Source organism: Prionailurus bengalensis, chromosome B1, assembly GCF_016509475.1.
Source record: "Prionailurus bengalensis isolate Pbe53 chromosome B1, Fcat_Pben_1.1_paternal_pri, whole genome shotgun sequence".
Lineage (NCBI taxonomy): Eukaryota > Metazoa > Chordata > Mammalia > Carnivora > Felidae > Prionailurus > Prionailurus bengalensis.
The window spans coordinates 31,528,586-31,555,292 of NC_057344.1; the positions used below are offsets into that span (position 1 = coordinate 31,528,586).

General features: G+C 51.7%; 1 protein-coding gene across 2 annotated transcripts in view; it reads right to left on the minus strand.

Annotated features, from left to right (window-relative positions):
- The window catches only part of DPYSL2 (dihydropyrimidinase like 2), a 133,086-nt gene that overhangs the window by 12,807 nt on the left and 93,572 nt on the right, over positions 1 to 26,707 (minus strand). For both annotated transcript variants that reach the window (XM_043561272.1, XM_043561280.1), the window contains exons 4-10: positions 18,413 to 18,577; positions 15,469 to 15,530; positions 14,876 to 14,956; positions 14,278 to 14,346; positions 9,933 to 10,053; positions 1,107 to 1,263; positions 499 to 640 (exon numbers count right to left, since the gene is read on the minus strand). In XM_043561272.1, the coding sequence (XP_043417207.1) occupies positions 499 to 640; positions 1,107 to 1,263; positions 9,933 to 10,053; positions 14,278 to 14,346; positions 14,876 to 14,956; positions 15,469 to 15,530; positions 18,413 to 18,577 (797 nt within the window). The remainder of the gene's footprint in view (positions 1 to 498; positions 641 to 1,106; positions 1,264 to 9,932; positions 10,054 to 14,277; positions 14,347 to 14,875; positions 14,957 to 15,468; positions 15,531 to 18,412; positions 18,578 to 26,707) is intronic.

Genomic DNA, 26,707 nt, shown 5'->3' on the forward strand with positions numbered 1-26,707 from the left:
TTTTTCCTGACTGATCAAAAAAGTCCTATTTTATTATTATTTCTTTTTTTAATTTTTTTAATGTTTGTTTATTTTTGAGAGAGAGGGAGGGAGACAGAATCCAAAGCAGGCTCCAGGTTCTGAGCTATCAGCACAGAGCCCGATGTGGAATTCAAACTTGTGAACTGCGAGATCATGACCTGAGCTGAAATTGGTTGCTCCACTGACTGAGCCACCCAGGCGCCCCAAAGTCAAATTTTAAAGAGTCTCTGGGTTTTCTTTTTCATTTTCCACTGATTCACAGATGATAACGGTAAGAAATATATACGTATTATTTAGGAGGAAAGGGCCACAAGGAGTGGTCTTGGATTCCAAAACCTAAAAACTCCTGTCACACCAGCACCAGCTTCTAGAATTTTCTCAACTGCCATGTCAAGGCTTCCAGGAGACCCAGGACCCTCAGAGGAGGCAGCCGGGGGAAGCGGACACTAATCCACGAGGGAGGCTCCCGCTCCTTACCACAGCCTTATCCCAGATGACGGACATCCGCTCCTCGGTGCCATTGGTGCCTTCGGGGATCAGGGTGAAGTTGTCCTTTCCCACAGCCTTCTGGGCAGTGTTGAATGTGCAGTGGGCACTGCCAGTGACCTGAAGATCTCCGCTGGAAGGAAAACACACGGCTGGCTTGTAACGAATCTCATACCCCAAAACATCCTTGGACACGTTTTTCTCATTTGCGGGGCCACTGACGGATCTCGAAAGAGCCTGTCCTCCCCTCACGAGATAGGAGATTCGGGAAGAAGTGACATGGTACCAAAGCTTCACACTACATCTCTTTGGTGAGGTGTCTCAGCTTCTGGCCACGCCGCACCACAGTGGGACCCTTTTGATCTCTCGTTCATTCCCTCCGGTCGGCTTTCAAGACGGCCCAGGATTTTATCTAGAATTTCCTGGCAGGACGACGTCAGATCGATAATCCCCTGTTCCTGCTTAGCCATCTGAATCTGGAGAACAGAGGTCTCTCTGTTTGCAAGCCTGCTTTTGCCCGCCATGCTGGACCCTGACAGGTCAGCCTGGTCCAAGGAGAGGCTGAGACGGGGGAGTGTGAACATGTCACCAAGACTCACCAGGACAGCAAGGAGTTCAGGAAGTCCGGAGTGGTCGGGTCAGGGCTCAGGGGTGGGGAGGTGACAAAAGCGGCGGCCTTGGCCCAGTTCTTGCTCCAGTAGTGGGAGCCATCAGTCCCCAAGCTGGCGGTGATGGGCTCACCATACACCACGGTTCCTGTCCAACAGGAAAACAAAGCTCAGTAGGATACAACAAGGGAAGGAAACCACCCTATGGGGAACCACCAACGCCTGGCAGCAGGCCAATGGCTCGCCATCCCTTACTCACCCTCTCGAAGGCAAAGACCTGGATGGCCGAATACGTCCACCTGCCAAAGTCACCAATCTAACGTGCGCTCCCTATGATTCTACCCCTGGGTCCCGCTCTTCTACCTCAACACACTCTCTTACCTCCTACACTGCCGATTCCCACGTCTCCTAACAGTCCCCAGCTCAGACTGTGTCCAAGCACCCAGTCCCGAGGGCTGTCTACACTCTTACTTTGGGGTGACCCACGGCACCTCAAACTTGACCTCATGCTCATCAAATACTTTCTCCGCTTCCCAACATTGCCCAGCTCTCTTTGCACGGTCCAGCTCTGGCTCCTGGACTGAGAGAGGAAGTCAGACACGGTATCAGTGGGCCTGAGGTGTTTGAGAACATGTATTCAGCCCTCCAGATGGGTCCAAGAGACAGCCTGGATCCCTGAGTCACTGCCTGAAGGCAGCTGTCCTTGAGAGCCACCAGATGCAGCACCAACTCGGTGAGACTGAGAAACAAAGGACTCTGCACAGTGATGCTACTCAGACGTCAGTGTATCCGGAAGCTTGGTCCAACTTCATACATTGTCCAAGAATGTTGATTCCCTGATGCTCACTCAAATCACGTTCTCTTCTCTGTCCATTCAGGTGCAAGCCACAAAGTCGGGAGTCATCAACCCACTGAATGCCCGTGCTTCAACACTGTAAATACACCCTTCCCTTTCCACCTCACGTTCCTTCCCTTCCATCAGGCCTTCTTCCTTTCTCCCTGGCTCACTCCAACAGAGCCTCCCGATCAGAGTCGTACTTTTGCTTTCCCAATGTTCCCCGGTTTACTTTTGCTTTCCCATCGTTCTTCCCTGCCTCTCCGCTCATTCTCCAGGACCCTTCCAGAATGATCTTCCCTATGCATAATCTTCCCAAGCCATCCTCTTCCATAAACCCCGAAGGAGCCCTTCTGCTTTCGAGAAACGAGACAAACTCCTCCCAGAAGCATCTTATCCAGCTTCATGTTAAAGCTCGTCGCTTCCTCGACGTCATCTACGACACACCTGGTCCTCCCTTCCAATAATCATCCAGTTTTGAATTTTTTGATTCTCCGCTTGCAGAATCCCTGAAGAAAAGGAGTCAGTCTGCACACAGGAGGCACTCAATAAATGTGTGTCAAACTGATGAAAGGGCGTAATGCTTTCTTAGTTGAAGGCATCAGGGCTGGGATTTCACCTCAGCCAGCCTTAGGGCCACCAGGAATGTGCCTCTCCTTGCCTCCTCCCATCATAGGAGGGCTAACCCCACCCCCCACAGCAGTCAGCCAAGGATTCCCTCTTCTCTAAGGCCAAACACTTCCCAGTCAGGAATGTGCCTCCTTGCCTCTCCCCAGCCTCTTCCAAGGACTTATCTCTTGATGACATACCATAACACCTTCTCTGCTGCCCTAGAGCCGGCTCCTCCCGGCTGCCCCCTCTAGCCTCAGGAATTTCACAAAGGAGCCACTCTCCAGCCAGGCAGTGTTCGAGGCCACTGGCAGGCAGCTCATTTGAGGAAATCAAGTTAACCATGCCCAAGCGGGAGAAACCAATCCAGGGCTCCAGAACCCGGGGGGAGCCTCACACAGCAGGAAGCCCCCAGGCAGAAAAGGGCCAATGCTCAGAATCACCTGGAAGGGCTCCTGAGTTCCCGACTCATGCAAAGCCGGCGGGGCGGCTGCAGAAAACTGCCCCCGCTCATCCCGAAGTGGAAAAACACTGCACAACGAACAGGCCTTCACTGCTGCCAGGGCCACTTATGAAATACAAGCGGCTGAGCAGACCAGCGCTGGGCCCTGGGCTCTCACAGGACCTGAGGCTCCTGGCTTTTGGTTTGCACATCAGTCCTACCTCCCCCCCCCCCCCGCCCCCACAACTGCCGGAGCGGGATTATGGCTCTTCTGACCCAGCCAGGAGGGGAGAGCTCAGCAAGTCATTAGGAAAACAAAGGATCTGTAACCCTAAAGGTTACCAGCTTGGGTCATGAGTAGGTTCCAGAGAGCAGAAGTGCTCAGAGAAAAAGCCTCCTTAGACCGTCTTTGAAAATCACCGGTTAAGCGCGGACGTTTTCCTGATTCTCTCGTGAGTTGCTATGGCTCACCCTCTCCCTGGACCTGCTCTTCAGTCCTCCCTTTGGAAGCTTTAGCACGAGGAGGAGCTGGTTCCTGGAACACCTCCTGGATCCCACCAAGTGTGAGTGCCCTTGACTGTGACCTTCATCCCACTCTACTGGGGTGGGTCCCGTTCTCTCTGCGCCTGGGAACATGCACCTCCCTGCAAAGGAATGAACCCAGCCTGCAGCCTCTGAAAAACCCGGAACTGGAGCGGGCGCTTCAAGGCCACTGCGGACCCAAACCTGTCTCCTTAGGCCAAGGCTGAGCCAGGACTCCTCGGCCAGCGCCAGGCTAAGATGGGGATAAGGGAGAAGGAGGGAGGCGTCTTGTAGCTCATCTCAGCTTTGTCCTGTTCAAATTTCAAGGGAATCAGAGGTCCTTGCTGGCTTTCCATTGATTTTTCTTTAGCCCCCAAAGGCAGGGCAGGGGTTAAACCAGCCTGTAGAAGGCCTCCTCCTCCAGGGAGAGGTAGGTCCACAGGTGGGGGGCTCTGCCATTCAAGACTGATGGCCCCCCAGTACCTCCCCAGGGTACCGCTCCCATTTTATAAACACTGTTCCCAAGGGAGCCATGGATGAGCTTCTGGTCCTCCATCAGGCCACAGACACCACTAAACTGCGTGCCAGAAATAATAACCAATGATAATAATAAGCCACGAAATAGGCTTAAAGGGCCTTTCCACACTCCTCTAAATATACTGCTGACCCTCTCTTGGCGGCAGTTAGACCTTCATGACTTTCTTCTCCAGGGAGAGTCTGAACTGCAGGATGTGACCCGGAGCCAGCCTTTGGCAGGCTCTCTAGGATGGCAGGGAAGTGCAAGGCCTTGGGGGTGGTGTTTATTCACAACGAGCCTGGGGCCTGAGTGCATTCATGAAGAATAAATGCAAGGCTGGGGTTTAGAAATGTTTGACAGCTCCTGGCTCTGACAGTTAAGTCATTTCCCATTAACTAGAAGCAAGAGGACAAATCCAGAGCAGAAACCATGGAAAACCATGTAGATGTATTTCAAAACACAGCCACAAAAGCACATTATAAAACCAACTGGGACAGTGACTCACTCTCTCTCTCTCTCTCTCTCTCTCTCCTCTCAGAGAACCTAAGCCAGAACTCAACAGCCTAGGGCTCGTCCATGGATAACCCTGTCAGATTTTGGTACCAAGGGTGGTTCCAGAGGAACAGAATCAAAAGTTTTCTGAATTGATTCTGGGGTTTCTAGAATTGCCTCTCTAATCTGATTTGATTTAAAGGCACTAATGCCTCTGTTAAACAGACGCACAAAATATCACCACTGCATACGCCTTATACTTATCATAAGAGGCTAAGTCTGGGTTGACCACAGATTTGATTCCTTAGAATACTGTTGGCAAATTGAGTAGAACACGACTGCCTGGTGGGTCCAAATAAAGCGGAGAAAGAAAAAGTTGAGGCCAGGGATTCAAACTGCCAGCCCGAGTGCTATATAAATGACCCGAGAGTTTCTAGATCTGCCCTGAAAGAGACCTTCTCTCTAGGAGTCTTTTTTTTTTAATTTTTTTTGAATGTTTATTTATTTGGGGGGGGGGGCAGAGAGAGAGAGAGGGAGACACAGAATCCGAAGCAGGATCCAGGCTCCGAGCTGTCAGCACAGAGCCTGATGCGGGGCTCAAACCCACAAACTATGAGATCATGACCTGAGCCGACGTCAGATGCTCAACCGACTGAGCCACCCAGGCGGCCGGCAGGAGTCTTAAGAGTTTAGCCGGCTGGAAACCAAACCCATGGAGTCATCCTGCTGTATTATAACACACACTGAATTCCCAACCTGCCAAGGGCATTGATTAGGAAGGAATTCTGCCTCGAAACAGCCTTCAGACCCAGGTTGCAATATCCACTCTTCCCGGAGTCTCATCTCTTCCCTGCCCCTCCCCACCCTGCAGACTTCAGCCTTAACAGCAACCACATTCGCAAGAGCCAATTCCTTAAGATCAATCTTTTTTTTTTTCTTTCTCTCTCTCTCTCCCTCCCTCTTCCTCCCCACCCCTCTCCCTCCCTCTCTCTTGTAAATATAGACAACAATCTTCTGTTTCTCTGAAGGGCCCTAACACAGATTTTAGTGAGGTTTTATGACATTCACAAGCCAACCCATATGCCACTCTTTGGGTTCAAGGTGCTGAGGTGGCACATTAGCTTAATACTAAGGCGTCAATCCCCAAGTTGGGGTGGTCCTCGCAGGCTCGATGAACCCAAGTTTTTCATGATGCTGGAGTCACTCCTATTGGCCCACAGGGCATAGGAAGTATTGGCTCAAGTGTGGGTCCCCAGGGTTTAACATCCCTCGGCGGTCACCAAATGTTCTAAACATTTCCGCATCTGGGTTACGGGGGTGGGGCGAGGACGATGGAGAAGGAGGTCTATCAGAGGAGACTACCAGGCATGACCTGCATGCTACCTTTCACACACAGAAGGCACCAGCAACCACACTAGAGTTCACTCGTGGACAAAGTGCAGTCTGAGGGAGCCCCTTCTAGAGAAATCCCCACACTAGACCCTCAGCGGGGAGACAGGTGGCCAGGAGTCTGGAACTACGGGCTGGATGATCTGGGGCAAGATATTTACTTTCTGCATTTTAATTTCTCTTCCACGAAATGAGCCCTATTAAATCAATCAATGTCTAAGTGCTTTTGAAGAGTAAAAATTGTCCAAAACAGTCTTTTCTTGGCCGTGTCTTCATTTCCTTATCTGTGGAACGGGACTGATGATACACGGCCCTGCTGAGTGGCACAGAACGGAGGGGCAGTGCGCGAAAATTTGGCTCTCTGGGAAGACTGCGTGCGGTCGTGCTAGGTCAAGTGCACGTGGAAAACAGTCTCATTTATATTCATCTCACTTTATCACTTACTCTGTATGTCTTGTCTTAGATTTAGGACCAGCAAGTTTCTAGGTGGGGAAGTATGTGGACATTAATAAAAAGACATAAAATCATGATCTTTCAACGGCTCTCATTTGTAGAGCAATGGTGGGTCCCTCATGCAGCCTGACCAATGAGACAAGGAGGGGTGCACATCCATAAATACTTGCCCCTTTCCTTCCTCTGAGCTCGAACCACACTTGGCTTGCCCCTCTTTTATAACATTGACCATTTTCCATTGTGACTTTTTGTCCATGTGTCCCACCCCTACGAGTGAAGAAGCTGGGGGCTGGGACCATCCAGCACCATGGCCTGAAATATCACATAATAAAAGTTTGCTGAAGGGGCGCCCGGGTGGCTCAGTCAGTTAAGCGTCCAACTTTGGCTCAGTTCATGATCTCATGGATTCTGAGTTCTAGCCCCACATTCGGCTCACTGCTATCAGCACAGAGCCCGCTTTGGATCCTCTGGACCCCCTCCCCGCCTGTTGCCCCTCCCCCACTCACGCTCTCCCTCTGTCTCTCAAAAATAAATAAATATTAAAAAAAAAAAAGTTTAGGGGCACCTGGGTGGCTCAGTCGGTTAAGTGTCCGACTTCCGCTCAGGTCACGATCTCGTGGTTCACGAGTTTGAGCCCCGCACCAGGCTCAGAGCCGGGAGTCTGCTTCAGATTCTGTGTCTCCCCCTCTCTCTGCCCCTCCCTCACTTGCACTCCGTCTCTCTCTCTCAAAAATAAATAAACAACAACAACAACAACAAAATTTTGCTGAGTGAACGAAGAACCTCTCCATCTTACAGATGAAGAAATGGGGCGGCCAAAAGTTGACAGGGCCTCACACTTGCCACCAGGGACCACGAGGACCCACCTGAGATAGAAAAGACTCCTTAGCAGAGAACCCCTATCTAAGGTCGGCAGGCATCTTCGAACCGGCCCTTCAGTCCTCAGTCATGAGAACAGCGGGTACAATCATTACGTGTCTGTACGCACGTTATCTCAGTCAGGCACCATCTCCACTTACAAGACGGGTCGCTACTGCAGATGGAAACTGAGACCCAGCGACGGTAAGGGAGCTGCCCGGCATCACAGGCTGGCGCACAGCGAGCTGGGATTTGATCCAGGACGGGACACTGATCCCAGAGCGCAAAGAGGTAACACAACCGTATCCTGTTTTCCTTCTCGGTTGTTTGGGAATCCTTGCTTCTGTATTATGCACAACGCTCCTTGGTGTCAAGCTCTAGTTTCCAGCAGGTTCAGTAAGAACCCCAACAGATACCGGCATTTCTCATACTAAAATAATCTTCAAAGCATGAAGGGTAATTCAGATATTCACATGGATGTTCAGGCCCGAAGTTAGGCACCTGACAGTCACGGCCCGATTCCACCGCCCGTTAGCCGTGAGCTCTGGTTTACTCAGCTGCAAATGCAAAAAAATTCCTGCCCGGGCGGCCTCCCAGAGTTGTTATGAAGTTCCAACAAGATGGAAAGAGCCTTAGGAGCCCACAAGCAAGCAAGAAGCTCACATTCTTGCTCATTAGCACCCAAATGCACCAGAAATTCCTTTCTGGCAGCTCAGGCCCATCTCAAGCAAAGGGTTTAGGAGACCAAAGGGTGACAGTCTGAATGCAAAAGCCCACCCCGGGAACCATGATGCAGGCACAGTTGGACTGACACACGGAAAGTTCTAGAACAAAGAGACTGAGGCAGTCCCTTCTTGGTGCTCACTGCCCAATACACACACAGGGTCAAAGTCCTAAAGACGACAAAGGGACATCATCGGGCACCGAGTCACAGGTTACTGGAGCAGGACTGGACTCTACAGTAACACACATCAGCACCACGTCTTGAAATGAAGAAACTGAGGCACAGGAAGTTCTCGAGACGCTTCAGAAGTGCCAGCAGGGCTGGCTCACAGGCCAGCACTGTGCGCCCCAGAGCAGGGCTAGTACCACCTGTCCGGGCCAGGGTCTGGGGAGAGACGGACTCCTCCCCCTCCAGCAGGGACAAGCAAAAGTCTGAATCAGAAAGCAAGTCCTCGGTTTTTACATGCTGTTAAATGGAATGTTTAATTACATTAAAATGTTAAAATGTTTGCCTAACTCCTTGTTTGTTATCATCATCTGGGTCCAGGACGGTTACTAAAATAAATAAAAGAAGCTGCTGCCTAATTTCCTCCCACTTTCCAGACACTGTGCCAACCGTCCCCAGGCTCCACGCAAGGAACGGTTCTGTGATTAATGTTGGGTGTTGAGATGGATGCAAACATGTGCCTGGGTGACAAAGGGCCCAGGTGAGGGAGGGTTAGTGACAGGAATCATCCAGTGTCTCCTGGAAAAACAACTCAAAGCGGATTCGGAGTACATGACGTTATTTAGGGGAATGTTTATTTCAAAAAAGCAATTCCGGCAGCCACCAGCAGAGGGCAGGTTTCCAAAAAGCTAGGAACCCAGCGACCCTGTGCTGAGCAGCCTAAGGACAGAGGCCCGGGGAGAGCTCCAAGGAACCGGGGCAGAAACTGCTGGGTCCATCTGGAAGTCATCATCTCTGGGGACAGGCTGACTCACCGGTCATTGAGCAATTTGTTCTAGGTCTTGTACCAAATCACCCACCAGTGAAAAACTCCGATGGTGCTCCCTATGCCTGTGGATCACATCCCACAGAGAACTACAAACAGAAGCACAGAGGTCCAACGGTTCCCTTAAGATACAGAAAGAGATAAAGGGATAGAAAGAGACAGAGAGAGAGACACCAGGAGAAAGCTAGACAGAAATTAAGGGAGAAAAGATCAGGCCAGGATGCACCCTCACCAAGTCAGCTACCCACGACCAGCCGGTCCCTGGAGCTACACTCCCAAGCTCAGGACACGTGATGTGACTGCGCAAACTCGGTCGACAGCAGATTACAAGATTCCGCTGCATTCATAATGTATAAGGTGCTCCACGAACAGCCTTTGGAAGCAGCAGTAGAAGCCATACTTAATAAATTAGTTTCCAAGAACCTTCTCAATGGACTCCCTAGTACTAACAGAGCACCAGCCTCAGCCCAGGACCCATCAATATAATTTGTAAGGAGTGCCTCAAGCACCGGACACAAGAACCGGACATGAGGAGGCCCGGGGCAAGATCCCCTGCCCTACGCCCCCACAAGACTCTCTTACTTACCCCCATAGAAATCACTACCAGCCACGGAGCGGGGACTCATTTTGCAATAGAACGTTCCCCAGAAGGGTTCTGTGGCAGATGGAGCCTGACGCCATCTGTGTATGTGCCTAGTTTATTTAGACTGCATCAAATTAAGTCCAACTTCGCTATAGAAGCAGGGGCGGGAGGGAAACGCGCCTGCCCCACCCACTCTTTGCAGCGCTTGGCTTTAAATAGACACTGACAAGGCGGCAGCGGTGGAACAGAGAGAGAAACCGGAGCTCCCTGCCTTGCTCAGCTGTAATTAGGTTAATGCTGGAACGCGATAAAAGCAGCCCACTTGGCATGAAGGTCTGGAAACGGAGCCCTCCTCCCTTCCTGACCTGCCCGCGGTCACACAGCCGTGGAGGTAACGCTCACCCTTTTTCCGGGCCTGGGCGATGACTTCGGCCGCGCTCTTGCTCATCACCTTGGTGACGTACAGAGGGCAGTTGGTCTGGTTGGCGATGGTAATCGAGCGATTCACGGCTTCGGCCTCGACCTGCAGAAGAGCACGTGAACGTAAGAACTGTGCCCACTCTGTGCCCACTCCACGGGCCGTCTTCACCCTCAACCCACCGAGAGAGGCCGAGAGGAACAACAGGCCACGGTGTCCTCCGGGTTCTACCCTGAGTGGCACCCCAGGAGGGGGAGGTGACTCTCCCAGTGTCACTCGACACTGTTGGGTGGAAACGATGGGGGCATTTCCTTCCTAGACCCTTTGAGTGGCTTGAAGAGTGCCCAGCCGACCTACGACATCAGCGTCAGCCCAGAGCTGGTAAGAAACGCGGATCTTCAGGCTGTTCCCAGACCCTCTGGGGATGGGACCCAGAAATGTGGTTAGTCCTAACAGCACCGGGTGATTTTTATGCTTTGCACACATGAGAAAACCACCAGGCAGGGAAACTGCTCCCAAGTCAGTACATTCGCTCCAGCTGTGTGGTCTTGAGTCGAGACAGTCAGTGGTGAGATTTTTGTGCTGGGCTTCTGTCCGACACCCACAGATGAACCCAAGGAACAGCGCGACCTCACAGGGCTCCGGGAACGGAGCAGGCTTGACTGGGAACGTCAAGCAACGGTCCTCAGCCCGTGGTAACACGTCCAAGGCCGCACACAGACTGGTACGGCCTTCTGCACGAGATGGGAGAGCTGCTCTAACAGACGAGTCTTTAAACCTCATGCTTCAATGAACAATATTTCAAAGACCCCGAGTGATTACTGCTAAATACCTGACCAGGTCAGACTACTGAGATCAAGGTATGCCTCACAGACATAGTGTGTGTTTAGAAGGGGCAACTGAAGGACCACGTGATGGATCTCAAAAGGCCTCTTGCTCCCTCTCAGATCCTGGAAGAAAGCTGTGGCTTCAACTCCTTGAGACAGAGGGCTGGGTCTGACTCCGAGTTTTGTACCCTCTGTGCCCCACCCCCAGTGTAGCTCCAGCGGGACTACATTAGTTCCCAACACAGGGCCTGGTACACAGCCGCTGCCCCAACATGTTTACTGAGCAAATGGATTCCTTTATGTTAATGGTGAAAGTGAAGCCGTTCTGTAACGAGCTGCTATTTTTTGCAAGAAATAGCTGAGCTCCTAACTGCATTATCTTAGCTAACCAAGTTTCTACAGGAGCGTGGCCAAGAGCTAAGGTTCTGTAATTGCGTTAACTGGTAATCTAATTTAATAAATGACGACAACTTCATTCACGTTTGCCCTTTCGGGCATCAACCATGTGAAGAGAGAGGTCTCAAAATTCAAAGGCAAACCAAATGGCTCTTGAAAAAGCTCATTAATCGTCCAAATGTTTTTAATTCCTGGAATAGCTGAGCCACTGGCCCTCCCTCTCCTTGACTCCAGTTTCAACAGAAGTGCCTCTGGCCCGGGGAGGCACAGAGGAGGGATGGCCTGAATCTCTGCGGTCACCTCAGAAGTCTACAATGTGAAGTGCAGAAAGGACGCTTCTAGAATCTTCATGGCTTCCCAGGAGTGCCAGTGACTACTCAATTTATTGGCTGAACACAAATCCTTCTGAAAGTGAACAGAGGCACTATTAATGAGTGCATGGGGGCAGCGGGCATGGCCTGTGACTGTCCTGGGTGAACTGGAATGTGAAATTGGACTAATTAGGGAATAAATGGAGCAAAAGTGCCAGTTCTACTGGGGGCCTACCCCTGCGGGACAGGCTTCCCAGGGCCCACTCTGGATTGGCTCATCCACTGTGAGGTGAGCTCTGGTCCCACCCCTGCTCCCGCAGACACCGGGGGATGGCCGACACCTAACTACAGGGCCACCTCATTGAAAGAGAAGGCCACTTAGACCCCATCTCTCTGTGTTCCGCTCAGAACCATGGAAGGATCCACGTTTACCCTTCTGTGTGTACCTGTGCAGGCCCCTTACATGCAGGGAACTGATTTAAATAATATTGACCTAAAATATTAGGAAAATAGTATTACAACTTAAAATTTTAAGAAAATTGTCTCATTATAGAGCTCTGAAGGATTTGGGGGGGTCACCGAGACTTGATGACTTTTAAGACTGGACACCCCAAGATCCAGAGAGGAAAGCCACTTATCTAGGGACATACAACAGCGTTGGCACTCACTGACCACAGGGTCGGTACACACAAAAGAATCAGAATACACAACAGTGTCTGCACACAACACCCCCTCTGTGGCTCAGTCCCCCAACTGTCGGCCTGCCCCAGTGGCAGTTCCAGAAAGCCTAGCCAGAAAGCTCTCTTCTCTGGGGAAGCCTCTTGGTCACCATCACCCTCACCCGCGTGTCCCCAACTTCCTTCCCAGATGCCAGCCTTTCGGCCCGGAGCCCCGGTCACATTCTACCCTGCCTGGTTGCTTTCCATCTCTCTCTTCCTCTCCAGCTCATCCATAGTCCCCTTCTCATTCATCTCGCGGTCCCAACAGGGCCCAGTCATCATACATGTCGGGCACCATTGATGGACAGACAGGTGGTTTCTAGATTGCCGCATTCCCTACAGTTTCCCTCTCAGTCTTCTCAGCTGGAAAGGGGGGGGGGGGACCCTGCTGGCAATCTCACGTGGTGGGCTGGAGAGAAGAACAGAGAGCAGCAGGAACGTGATTTGTGCAGCTCAAACCACGTTGACCACCATGATGCGGCGACAGATCACGAAACCAAGAAGGAATTACACGTTTGCATGTTATTAACCACTGCTTCATACGTACAGGGCAGTATCTCCCTACCTACACGGTCAAGCTCAAGTTCCTTCAGAACGGTTCCCTGTTTTCTTCTCTTTGTCGCCCACAGAGGGTTTAACGTGATGGATCCCTGGTGCCAAACTGAAAAAGCATCACCAGGAGCTGAGGGAGAAGGGGCCAGCTCGTGCCGGTGGCTCACGGGGCTGTCATAATGGTGCACTTGCTCAGGGGAAGCCCCCAACACTGAGGCTGACCGAGAGCAGGTGCCTCTGAATCAGGTGGGAAGCAGATGACCTTGGAAAGCAGAGAGAAGAGAAAGCCCCCCAAACAGCGGTTCATGAGGCAAGAGGACCCACCCCCGAAGCCAAGAGCTCCTCGAATGGGAGCACTCCAGACCTGCCAGCCCCCAGGGAAGGCTCCACGCTCCGCTGCAGGGGACTCTGAGATTCTCCATGCAACAGCTGCTGGAGAGAAGTCTCCGGCGTGTAACCATGGAAAAACGGGTTTGATTCTTGTGGTCAAAATCGCAACCAGAACAGCTCTCCCGTGATACCTTTTGCCTGCTCAGTTAACCCCAGGCTTGCTTCCTGTTTTCAAGTCTGCGGGGACGCGGGGATGCCGAGCAGAGAGGAGGAGGAAGGAAAGCAAGCCCCCAGGAAGGCTCTTGCGAGTTCAGCAGGAGCAGGGCTCTCAGAAGTAGCCTCGTGTAACAAGGGAAGCGGCGCCTGCTTTTCTCATCTCAGTGTGCCGCACACTGTCACCTACCTGCACAGCCACGGCAGGGCGGGAGCTGCCCCCAATCGCCCAAGGGGATGGAGGGGAGAGCACACTTTCCCGGTAAGCCCAGCCCCAGGTATCACCACCCGGTTACAGGGGCCCACGGGCTTTATGGTGAGCTTGGGCTCCCGTGTGTGTGTGTGTGTGTGTGTGTGTGTGTGTGTGTTATAGGTACACACTTGTGTACAAAACCAACCTCAGGTCCTCTGGGCATCAGCCACTGAGACTGTCGCCCTCTCTCTCCTGTGAGCTCCTCCCAGAGTCACTGTCCACCAGCCCCAGAGGCAGCATGCAGCTAACACAGGGGCCAAAAGATGTCACCTTCAACCTCCCTCCCCCGCGTGCTGGCCCCAGCTCATCCCTTCGGCTCTTAAGCGTGCGTGGGAAGGCTGGATGGTCGTGGAAGGAGCTATACCCCATGGCCTGGAGAGGGACCAGACGATACTCAAGATGTAATAGGTTCCGTCCCTCCACTGAGGAGAGGAAAGTGTCCTCAGGGCCACAGATGGTGTTGAAGGTGCCCCGGTGCATGTGTGTCTGCGGCTCTGTCCCTGTGTGTCTGTCCCTGTGAGTCTCTGTGCGTCTATGGCGACGCCTCGGTCTGTGTGTCTGTCTCAGAGTCTGTGTCTCTGTCTCTGTCGGTCTGCGTGCGTTGTGTGTGTGCACACGCAGTAAAAATGCAGAACAAGGAAGTGTCAATCCTCAGTGTGCGGGACATTCCCAGTGCCTCCCCCTTCTCTTTCTTCTGCCTGTTTCTTCTGCCTTCCATAGATGTTCACCTCCTCAGGCCGGCTCAGCACGTGTCCCTCGGGGCCCGTGATGCCCAGATCCAGGATCCTCTGCTGCTCCTGCAAGGTTTAAAGCAAGCCAGGCCGTCAGGGAGAGCTGGACTTGAGATGCTCTGATCGCTAGAGACCTTTTACCCAAAAAGCTACTCGGGCGAGATGATCACTCGGCTCTTATGCCAGGGCCTCGTGAAGAGAAGGGTTCAGTACCCTGTCCCCAGTCCTGCCTGAGCAGGTGTTCAGCTCTCCCCCGGGATGCTGAGAGCCCACGCGTGCCCGGCCCTGGGCCACAGTGTAAAATGTCTGTACGTGGAAGCCCATGTCGCCCACCCACAGGCGGCTGCCCTACGGCACGAGAGAACTGACTTCTCTGTGCAAAGGGAACAGGCCGTGCGTCCCGCGGAATGCAGAGAGGCACACGTCCCCGACATCCACGCTGCTGGTGAGGCTCTTAGCACCGTGCCCAGGGCGGTCACACCAGGTCACCCTGTTTCTCCTCCTTGCAGCTGAGCCACAGAAGTGGTTTCCCCGTCCCGAGCCCACCTCTCACCCTGCACGTCATGAAGAAACGATGAGGAAGAGGGCCTCATACCTCTGCGATGATGTCGCCGTTTTCTGCGTGGACTTGGGCGATCGCACCGATATCCCGGATCACGCTCAATACTTCATAGATCTGGAGGAGGGGAGGGGATCAGAGACAGGGACGTCCATCTACCTGCTCACAGGTACAGCCACACCCCTGCCGGCCACAGGGGTCAGAAACGGCACCGGCGGCCGCTACTGTTAAGGCTGGCTCTGTGGACAGGCCCCCAGGGCAAGGCTTCCGGCCACACGTGGCCGAGCAGGCCCGCGCGGTAATCAACAGGGGCAGCATAACCTAAGGGACGCGGAGTAGGGGAGGGTCACGGACGACACCCGGCTCTCCGCCAGGTTTGCTCAGGTGGCTCTGAGTACATCTCTGGGCTACGCTGTCCCACAGAGGCAGGTCTGAGGCTGACTCCAGAGCCCCGGGGGCCAGTGCACTGGCTTCAGACCCTCCCTAAAGGTAAAGTTACATCAGGGAGTTCATCCACCAGCCACGTCCCATGAAGCCAAGGGACATACACACACCGGAGGCAGCTTCCAAGACAACGACATTGGCCCAAATGTACCAAATGCCTGTTCAGAAAAGGCAACTTTCCTTACCTGGGAATCAGTTAGCTGGAAGCGATCTTTGAAAGCCATGTACACCAGGAAGGAATTGACCCCTAGCGGACAGACAAAATAGAGAGGTGGACACAGGACTTTAATAAATAAACCAAATAATCTGGAAGCGACTAAGAAACGTATAATACTATGCATATACGTATATAGATAGAAGAAGGACGGGAGAGACAGAGACAGAGGTGGAGACAGAAATATAAAGAATTGGTAAAAGAGGGTGCAAAAGCTTTTAGCATCCTGACAGTTTTTCTCTATGTTTAAAACTATACCAAACTTAGAAGTTGCCTGTACCTCTACGTGTATTCAAATGCACAGCAACGTTATTCACATTAGCCAAAGGGCAGAAGTGTCCGCTGACCGACGAATGGATACACGAAATGTCGTACGGTCATACAGCAGAACGTCACTCAGCCCGAAGCTGGAAGAATATCCTGTCACATGGATGAACCCTGAGGACATTACACTAAGGGAACTAGCCAGTCACTATAGGACAGATACGTAAGATTCCATTTACAAGTCAAATTTACAGAGACAGGAAGTAGAATGGGGGGGGGGGTGGTGCCTGGGTGGCTCAGTCGGATGAGTGTCCGACTTCCGCTTAGGTCAAGATCTTGCAGTCCATGGGTTCGAGCCCCACGTCAGGCTCTGTGCTGACAGCTCGGAGGCTGGAGCCTGCTTCGGATTCTGTGTCTTCCTCTCTCTGCCCCTCCCCTGCTTGAGCTCTGTTTCTCTCTCTCTCTCTCTCTCTCAAAAATAAACATTAAAAAAATGTTTTTTAATTAAAAAAAAGGAGAATGGGGATTGCCAGGGGTTGGGGGTAGGAGGGACTGGGGGGTTGGTGTTTAATGGGTACAGAGCTTCAGTGTGGAAAGATGACAAGTTCTGGGGATGGGTGGTGAAATGGTTGCACAACAATGTGAATGTACTTAATGTCATTGAATGTATATTTAAAAATGATTAAGATGGGGGCACCCGGGTGGCTCATTCAGTTAAGTGTCCGACTCTTGATCTTGGCCCAGGTCATGATCTCAGAGTTCGTGAGTTCGAGCCCCACGTCAGACTCTGTGCTGACAGCTCAGAGCCTGGAGCCTGCTTCAGATTCTGTGTCTCCCCCTCTCTCAATAATAAATAAACGTTAAAAAAATTTTTTTAATAAAATAAAAATAAATACAAAGTGAAAAAATAAAAACAAAAGTTGCCCCCAGCTGTTGTGACTTTGAGAAGAAAACGAAACCGAATATTCTGTGAAGATCTACAAGATCTAGATCTTTCCTCTGGTAAACAGACTTCCATCCAAGCTGATTTTTAAGAAACGTTCGTGGGGCGCCTGGGTTGCTCAGTTGGTTGGGCATCCGACTTCGGCTCAGGTCATGATCTCACAGTTTGTGAGTTCAAGCCCCGCATCAGGCTCTGTGCTGATAGCTCAGAGCCTGGAGCCTGCTTTGGATTCTGTGTCTCCCTCTCGCTCTGACCCTCCCCTATTCATGCTCTGATTCTCTCTGTCTCAAAAATAAATAAACATTAAAAAAAAAAAGAAAAGAAACATTCTTAAGTAAGAAAGGGTCCAATAAGCTGATGTTGCAATTCTCACCCTGGCATTTCAGAGTCCTTGCCTCCCGAGGCACCAGACCAAACATCCCTGCCTGACATCCATCACAATGGTAAACAACTGTACTGACAACCTTCTAGTCTTGGAGTTTAATTCAAGCCACCTGGGGGTGCTGGACGCTGCCCGGGCTCAGTGGCTCGGGACATCCCAACCCTTCTCTCTGGCCAGGCAACAGTTGCTATGGTGACACTCTCGCCTGATTTGGATTCGATTCAGTTTAAGTATGGAAAGCTAAAGCCTTTAAGACTCTGTATTCTCAAAAGCGAGAAAGGTCAAGGGCTACTTCTTTTCTTTTAGGTGGAACCTTTGTGCCAGAAAGAATCTTAGGATATCTAGTCCAATACCCTCATGTGATTTTTTTTTTTTTTTTAACGGAGACTCATGAAATTTAAGTAATTCCCCAAGGTCATATGGCTAATGTGAGGAAGACACACTAAACCCAAGACTCCAGAGTTTCATTCTGGGCGTTTTCGGCCGTATTCACGGATACCTACCGTATCCACACCTAGAGACTTCCCTCCTGCTATTTTACCCACAGCGGTACTCCTGGGCTTAGAAGTCTCAGCACCCGAAAGCAACAGGCGCTCCCCTGACAGTTAAGATCCCATGAAGCCAAGAGGTCACCCTAGGAGTCTGGTCTCCAGCCAAGCTCAAGAAGACCCCAGAAGATGAAGTGACTTGGCATTAGCACCTGAACTCCCAAGGTCCCTGTGGACAGAAGGGTCCCAAAGGCACCCTGAGGTAGTCCGGATTCTTCCAGCCTGCCTGGGAATCCTCCGGGGCCCAACCCCTGGAATCCTACTCCCTGAAATAGTCCCCTGGCATGAAAAAGACCTTTCAGGTTGTCCCAGAGCCTCCTCACCCTCAAGTCTATCCTGGTCCTCGTGGGTTTGCAGGAAGAGTTCCCCACTCGGCATCCTGGGCACCTCCTCCCCCTGCCCGTGACAGTCCAGAATCCTCACTGGGACAGGCGTTCTTATCCTCTGAGGGCAAATCAGTCCCATGGCCTCAACTCTCCAACCTGGCTGGGCGCAGTTCCCTCAAACCAGTAAGCTGTGTGCAGTTGTCACGCAGGAACCGGTCCCCCTGGCGAGGCTCCGTCCGGTTCTCCCGTCAATGAAAGCTTCCGTTGCCGCGCTGGGTTTGGCTGCCTCCAGTGGGCACCAGCTGCGGCCCCACCGTCTCTCCTTGCAGGCATGGAGGAGAGGCACAGAAGGGGTCTGCAAGCGCTATTCACAGAGCTCTCCTTCAGAGAGCTGTGCCGGCTCGTGTGCCGAAATGGAAATATCCCCGGAGGTGCCGGTCAGCATAACCTACCGTGGTCCTTCACCAGGGCCTCTATCTCCTCCTGGATGCCCTTATGCCACTCCGTGATGTCCACGTGCAGAGAGTAGTCACAGCAGGACTTGCTGTCAGCCCACTCCCTCCACTGGTCGAAGGCTGCCAGCAGGCTTGTCCCGGGCTCGGGCACGACATGGTCGACTAGAAAAGAACAAACATTTGTCGTCATCAACAGAAGGCTCGAGGGCCACGGGTCAGCAGCAGTTTTCCCGTCTCAACCTTGAATAAGGCTTCTTGGGTCCACAACCGAGATGGTGATCTCTACAACCAGCTCTTAAGAATCCACTGAAACCAACGGACTCCCCGAGAGGGAGAAAGCAGAAAGCAGAAACCTTGGCATGGCACGATTACTCCCATGAAACCACGCATGAACTGCCCGGATCTGATTGCCCGGCTCAGAGCCCCTGAAAGCAGGTACCTCGGGACATCTCACGGACAATGAGTCCTTACGGACAATGGCAGTGTCAGATGGCCGGCCGGAGCTGCCAAACCTTTCCGTGTGGCGATAGCTGGCTGTGAGGCGCCCCCCACCAGACGGCAAGGAACTCGAAGATGCTGGACCCTCGCCACGCAGGCTGAGGCTTTCAAAGCTTCCCCAGCATATCCAATCTCTCGTCGGCGCTCATATTTCTGCAGCATAATACCACTTTGTAATGTAAGGGAGATCTTTTCGTCTTAAGAGTTCAAAGCGTCTTTTAAAACAGTGGTTATTGTTATATAGTTATTGAGTTAGGCTGAGATGGAAGAAGGGGGGCTCTGGACTCCAGGTGAACTGAGTTTGTCTCCTGGCTCCACTACCTGCCAGCAACGCCCTCTTGGGGAAGCTACTCAATCGCCACTACCCTAAATTTCTGTGCTGGTTTAAAATGGGGATATTAACTGCTGCACACGTTTGTTGTGAGGATTAAAGGAAACAGCCTATCTATCGATCTTTTGTCATTCCCCTATTTAAATCTTCCAGCGGTCTCCCCTTAAGATAAAGATTAAAGTCCCCAACAAGGTCTGCAAGATTCTGCCCAGCCTGGCCCTTGCCCCCTCTAACAACATCACTCTGGATCAACTTCCCTTTGCACTCTGCTCTCCTCCAACCGCGTGGGCTACCTTTCAGTTCCTGCTCCCTTCTGCCACAGGGCCTTTGCACAGGTAGTAATATCTCTAAGTCTCAGAGAGCTCTCGCCCAGTTACCTTGATGAAAAGAGGGTTACCAGAACAATTATTACCCATCTTCTGCACAGAGACACTAAAATATGCACTGCAATGACTTGTCCAAGATCAAATCAAACTTACGCAACAAAAAAAGACAAAACGCAGGACTCTTGACCCCTAAAGCAATGAATCATTCTTCTAAATAAAATATTAGGTTTCCTACACCCAGGTAAGTAGTTCTCGGCTAAGAAAATGCCAGCCCAGGCAATGCCAGTGAGCTCATATTTCTGAAATGGATCAAATCTTGCAGACGCTGCTCAACCGTCATCAACTGAGCTTGGTTTTGTACGTCTCAAAAATGTGCACATCTGAGCTGAATTGTCTTTTGATGAAATGTCTTTTTTCATCAGTAGCCGTATATGTAATTAAGCGCCTAGCTGGTACTGTAATACGTAGAGTGTTATCTAACGAAAGCCATGAGGATGTCACACTTGGGATGCAAGTCAGTTCCGTCTGTAAAATGCTAACAGAAACCCTGGCAAAACAATTCCAATTTTCTTAAACTGTGCCCCACCCCGCACCCCGCAAAAAAGGAGGAGGAGGAAGAGGTGGGGGGGCAGGAGGAGGCAGAAGACAAGGAGGAGGAAAATAGAACTTTGTTGCAAATACAGTTTGGGCAGAATCTCTCCCTAGTCACGCCCCTGGCTTCGTCGCTTGCCCCACCGCACCAGCCTGCACAGGCAGCCGGAGAGATGGATCTTGTCAAATCTTTCCCCAGATCCTGCCACCCTGCCGGTTAATCCTTCGGTGGCTGTCCAGCACCTTAGAGCCAAATTCAAACTCCCCCCTTGGTCCTGTGGATCCAGTCTCATCTCTCCAACACTCTCTTGCCCCTCCCCCTGGCTCATCCCCGGCGGCCCCCTGCCATTACTTGAGCTGCCCAACTCCGCCCGACCTCCGGAACTTTCCACCAGCTGTCTTCTCTCTCTGGACACCCATTCTCTTGGCTCTTTGCTTGGGCATCCCTGCCTCCCCCTCACTGGCTGAAGGTCACCGTCCCAGCGTGGCATCCTCATCTGCAGTATTTCTGCATCCATCCCCCCTAGTTTGCTATCTGACTCCCCCACGAGGATGTAAACTCCCTCGGGGGAGGGACTGAGGGCCTGGATCGAGGAAGTGCTCAACAAACATTTTCAATAAATGAATACATGTTCCCTTCCAGCTCGCATGCCTCCCTGCAAGATCAGGTCAAGCACCAAAGGAGGTGCTCTCCTGGGAACGTGACCAGATTTTCCGGCTCAGCCTCAAGCATATGTGAGGAGGTCTGGTGCTAAGCTACTCAAACCGGAGTGTGTTTAAGAACTCTCTTGAGAGCTTATTAAAACACAGGTTCCTGGACATCCCCAGAGTTTCAGATTCTGTAGGTCTGGGCTGGAACCTGAGAATTTGCATTTTCTTAAAGCTTATTTATTTTGAGAGAGAGAGAGTTGGGAAGGGGCAGAGAGAGAGGAAGAGAGAGAGAATCCCAAGCAGGCTCTGCACTGGAAGCGAGGAGCCTGATGTGGGGCTCGAACTCACGAACCATGAGATCCTGCATGCCCTGAGCCTAAGTCAGACGCTTAACCGACTGAACCACCCAGGCGCCCTGAGAATCTGGTTTTTAATCATCTCTCTTGGAGCTGCTGGGTCTGCCTTGGATCACTAACTGAGTGCAAATCTTTTCCCATTTCCTTCTCCAAGCACCTGAACTCACTCATGCCCATCTTTACCCCGTTTTACTACACAACAGCATTGCCACTTACAAAAAAAACATCAGGTTCCCTGGCTGGAATAATACCGTAGTCTCCCTCCATGTCCAAAAAACAGCTCCTAGGGTTACGATCTCTTGAAAACTCAGGATACAGACAGAGCTGAGGGCTCCAGGGAAATAAACATGTTTCCTCTAAAAACGAATGACACTCAGAAACGTGTCCATGGAAAGCCTCCTCATGTTTTCCCACGGTCCTTTCCCTAGGAGCTCTCTCCTAGGAAGAGCTGCCCCAGGGCACAGGGCAGAATGTCATCCTCACTTCCGGAGGGAGCAGAGATGACCCACTGGAAGACACAAGCCTGCAAAGGATTTGCCTGGAACTCTCAGGCCTTGTCCCCGGTGATTTCCCTAAGCTGTCCCTGCAAGAGCCTGCTGGCTTTTGCCTCGCAGCTGACTTTTTCCCCTTGTGTAAGACGTGAGGGAGAGCTCATCAACCCAGCCCTCCACCAGGAGGTGAAAAGAGAATGACCCTGGGATCCAAGAGCTCTGGGCTCCGTCCCGGTTCTGGTGGCACCTCTGCCCTGCTGTGTATACTCCATGGGAGCTCGATTTCTGCATATACAAAACACGGGCACGAAAGTACACGCCGTGCAGGGCTGCAGGAGGGTGAAGGAAGCATGGATGAAAGCACCTGGAAAAATGTCTGGCACGCACTGAGTTTTCACCCCCCAGGGACGAACACTCAGAAACACCCTGTGGTTTCCGTGGGAGGCCCATGAATCTGGCTTATGAGAGAGCCAAGAACATGCCCCGGGGCAGTGGCCTGAACTCAGAACTTACAACCAGCAGCCGGAAGTGCTCGCATCTGCAAGACACCAGCCGTTTCCAAAGGACGATTTTTACTTCGCTTTAAACCTAAGACCCGACATTTTTTTAGCAGCTTTACTGAAATGTGATTCACATACTGTGCAATTCACCCATGTAAGCCATGCAACTCAGCGGTGGGCTAGTCACAGAGCTGTGCAACCATCACCAGCCTCGAATTGGAAAACCCCGTTCCCATCTGCCGCCCTTCCCCATTCCCAGCCCCAGGCAACCACTAATCTGCTTTGTGTCTCTGTAGATTGGCCCTTTTCGGACGTTTCGTGTCAATGGAATCATACAGCATGTGGTCTTTTGGGTCTGGCTTCTTTCACTCAGCAGGTCTCCAAGGTTCATTCCTGGGGGAGCATGTATCAATACTTCATTCCTTTTTGCCTTGAGTGGTTTTGGTATCTTATTTTACTGTTTTTAATTTAATTTTTTTTGAGAAAGACAGAGCATGAGCAAGGGAGAGGAGCAGAGGGAGAAAGGGGAGGGGGGCAGGAGAGAACCTTAAGCAGGCTCCACGCTAAGTGTGGAGCCTGACATGGGGCTCGATCCCACAATCCTGGGACCAGGGATTACGACCTGAGCTGAAAGTAAGAGGCAGTCAGTCAACTAACTAAGCCACCCAGGCACCCTGGTATCCCATTTTTATGTTTACTGGATATTGGCAAGGTGTTATACAACACGGTAAAGGAGCTGGACCTTGAAATTCAAATACAGAACTCCTCTGGAGTTTGCAGTGTTTAAAAGACCCTATTTTATTTTTAGCTTCTTACTTTGAGGTAATTGTAGATTCACCTGGAGTTGTAAGAGATCCTCAGAGCCTCCGCCCAGTGTCCCCCAGGGGTAACATCTTGCTAAACTTCAACACAACATGACAACCAGGAAGTCCACATTGACACAATCCAAGACCCCAAGTTTTCCAAAGGACAGCAGTTGGGGCTTCTGATCAGCTCCAGGGGGGCAGCATTATCGAAAACACACAGAGATACCACCGCTGGCCCTGTTCAGGGAATTAAAGTGGCTGAGCAGGAACCACCTCCCAAAAGTCCGCAGGGGGTAAGCAGGTGGAGCGGAGAGAAGAGGGGGACCCCTGCTGGGGCCCCCTCTGGCTCCAGCCTCTCTGAAGCCTCACCCACAGTCGCACGGAGGCCCACCTCTAGACACCCCGCTTGGTCAGTACACACGGCACCCTGCACCCCGTACGCCAGCAGTATTTACTCTATCAGAATTGCCCATCTCCTGCCTCGCATTCCAGAATCATCCTGACTCATTCTCTAGTCCCTGCACTTAGCTGCATGTGCGTCTGCCTCTCCCTTTCTCATCCCAGATGAATCAGGGGACTTGAATTAAAAGCAAGCCGTCAGGGAGACGACGACACAAACCACTGCTGGCTCATCTCTGTGGCATCGAGCTGGCATCTACTCAGCAAAATGCCGGGCGACCTATTCAGCAGAGAATGCCTTTTGTTGGTGGAGAGATGAGAGCCTTTGGGAGCCCCCGGGTGTGCCAGCTAGGAGAACACGGTTTTATTCTTGGGGGGATAAAAAAAAAAGCAGAAAGGGAAGAGAAAGCACCTGTCCCTGGGAGCGTAAGGGGTGCCCAGAGGAGAGGTAGTGGAGGAAAGACCAGGGTCAGACGCCCGAGTGCCATGCCCGCTCTGCCCCTTACTCATCGGTGTGGCTTTCTTCACGACACTCCTCTTCTCTGGGCTTCAGATCCCTCCTCTATGGAGCCCATACTAGTACCTAAGGCCCAGGGTTCCAGAGAGGTGTAAGCGAGCTGCCATGGGAACTCCCGGGACGAATGCCTGCTACAGAGCTGCGCCCAATAAACACCAGCAGGAAGACAGTTACATGCTCCTCTATAAGGAAAACTACCACACGTAAACCCCTTGTGAAGTATTTGTGAAGTATTTCCGTGCCTCTAATGCACATGCGGACAGGGCTCCCTACTTGCCTGCACAAATACACTGCTTCTCCGACAGTGCAAAGAAGCATTCTCTTACGGGCTGAACTACCTAGAAGGTCTGTGCCTGATTTTCTTATCTACAAGCTGGTGACGATAACACAGCTGGAGTGCTCAGTAAGATGGGGTTCGTAAAACAACAAAGTGCTCTTCCAATATGAGCACCGTCATTCACTTCCTCTTCCCTGCGTCCCCCAAAGCATCCAGCAGGAGGTCCAGCATACAAAAGACTCTCAATAGGCACAGGAGAGACCAAACATCATACACTCCTCTGGCAAGAAAGGCCTTGGCCAACTCAGTACTGGAGCACTGAGAAACCTCTTCTTCTGAGGGGCCCAGCCATGCAGTCTGAGAATCCCCAGCATTCCCTGGAAAAGTCCTAGGCACACACAGCTCTCCTGTCGTCTGCCAGAAAGACTCACTATGGCTGGTTTTTAAATCCCAGCCTTCCTGAATGCCGGGCAAGGGGACCCGCCAAAGTGACTACCTTTAACGTAAGTATAATCCACATACTTCAGAATGGGAGTATTAGTAGGAGTGCCTGGGTGGCTCAGTTGGTTAAGCGTCTGACTCTTAATTTCAGCTCAGGTCATGACCATGGTTCGTCAGTTCAAGCCCTACATCGGGCTCTACACTGACAGCAAGGAGCCTGCTTGGGATAGTCTCTCTCCCTCTCTCTCTGCCCCCTTCCCCGCTCATGCTCTCTCGTGCACTCCCTCTCTCTCAAAATAAATAAATAAGCTTAAAAACATGGGAGTAATAGTAAAAATAATTAACACTTATCAGACACTTCCTATGTCTGGTACGATTTCATCCATCTTTCGTGGTTTACCTCGTTGAATCCTTACATCAGCCCCCTTAAGGTCGGAGCCAGTGGTGGCCCCAGTTTTCAGTTGGAGAAGCAGAGAATAGTGGGGTTACGTGACTTGTTCATGTTACTTAAATCGCAGAGATGTATACAGAAGGTCTGCAACATTCAGACCATCTGTGCTTTGGCCAAGCAAGGCCCTGGGAAGAACTCTGGAAGGTGGTCAATAATGGGGTCTTAGCCGGTACAACTGTTGGCTGGCAGAGGTGACCCCAGGACGTTTGACTCCAGAGCCCCTACTCTTAACTGCCTCTGCTCAAGAGTGGTCAGGGAGGTTTGGATCTCTGAGAAGTAAAATGCAGTCTTAGCCCTTTAATATTTTATAACTACAGCATGTAGTTCAGTAATTCAATTAACAGAAAACTGCATCATCAGCCTGACATGTGCAGGAATATAAACTCATGCCCCTCACTGCCTGAACCTGGAGGCACCTGAAGAATTCCCTTATTTCTCTCTTGGCCAAACTCTCTTTCGTGAAATCTTGCTTTTAAAACAAAGCAAATATATTCACATAAACCAAGCTCAGCCATGATTAATTGTTCGGCATCCAGCGATCACTGCTAGAATCATTAAGCCAGAGGCCGGAGGGAATAAGGGCCGAAGCAAGATCCAGTAAAAAATATTTATAAAACAAGCAAACAACCTCTTACGTGATCTGATGATCGGCCAGCTTCAGAGGGAACAGAGATAGAGGATACAGACCATACCCTTAAAATGGTTAAAGTCTAGTTTGGAAGAAAAAATACATTGCCGGGTGCACGGAGGAAATGACCTTGCTCGACCGTCCTGCCTACTACACATTCCCACCCTTGCCTTCCCACCAAGCTCTGGAAAGAGCCGAATGCTGTTGATGCCCCATGCTGTCACCTCCCATTCGCTTCTGGACGGCTCCACTGAGCCAATACCCCCCCCGAGCGAGCTCTCAATTCCTCTCATCCCCTGGGGACCACCACTGCCTTCCACGACCTTGGGGCGTGACTGTCCGCAGCGGCCTGCTGCCCCGTGCCCGCCCCAGCTTCCGGACAGCGCTCCGCGTGTCTGCTGCTGCTTCTCTGAATAGTCGTCCCCTGGTTCCTCTTTTGCCCCAGCATTTTCAATGCTGGTGTCCCCGGGAGCTCTGTCCTACTTCATTAAATTCCACTCACATTTCTGACATTTATTCAAAAGGTCCTGAGCCGGGCATCTGAACAGCAGACCCTTCTCCAGCTGGCCTGCACGGGGCCTCCGATTTCTTGCTCTTGTCTCTTTTCCTCTCTCATTCCCCCCAGCCGTGTCCTCTCTTTCCTCCCCCACCCCCACCCCACCCCCATCTCCTTCCTCCTCCTTCCTCCGCTTCCTGCAGTCGTCCTGGGGCTCAATATTCGGCGGGCGATGGATGTGGGGACTGGGACTCTGTTCACTCTCAGGCAAATCCCAGGATAAGCAACTGGGAGCAGCAGCCTGTGGTCTACAAGCTACAGCACCTGGAGGCAAGAGTTTCACTTGCAGGGTTCCTTCTGCCACATGAAGGAAGCAGCGAGTGGGTACCAGGAGCTTCCCACACCTGCAGTCCACGCCTCCTGCCCACAGATTTCCCTTCCTGTGGCCTATGCCCACCAGAATGAGACAGCCATTCCTTCCAGGCTGCCGGCAGATCACCCTGGGAGCCCAGGAGTCTGAGCTGGAGTCTGAG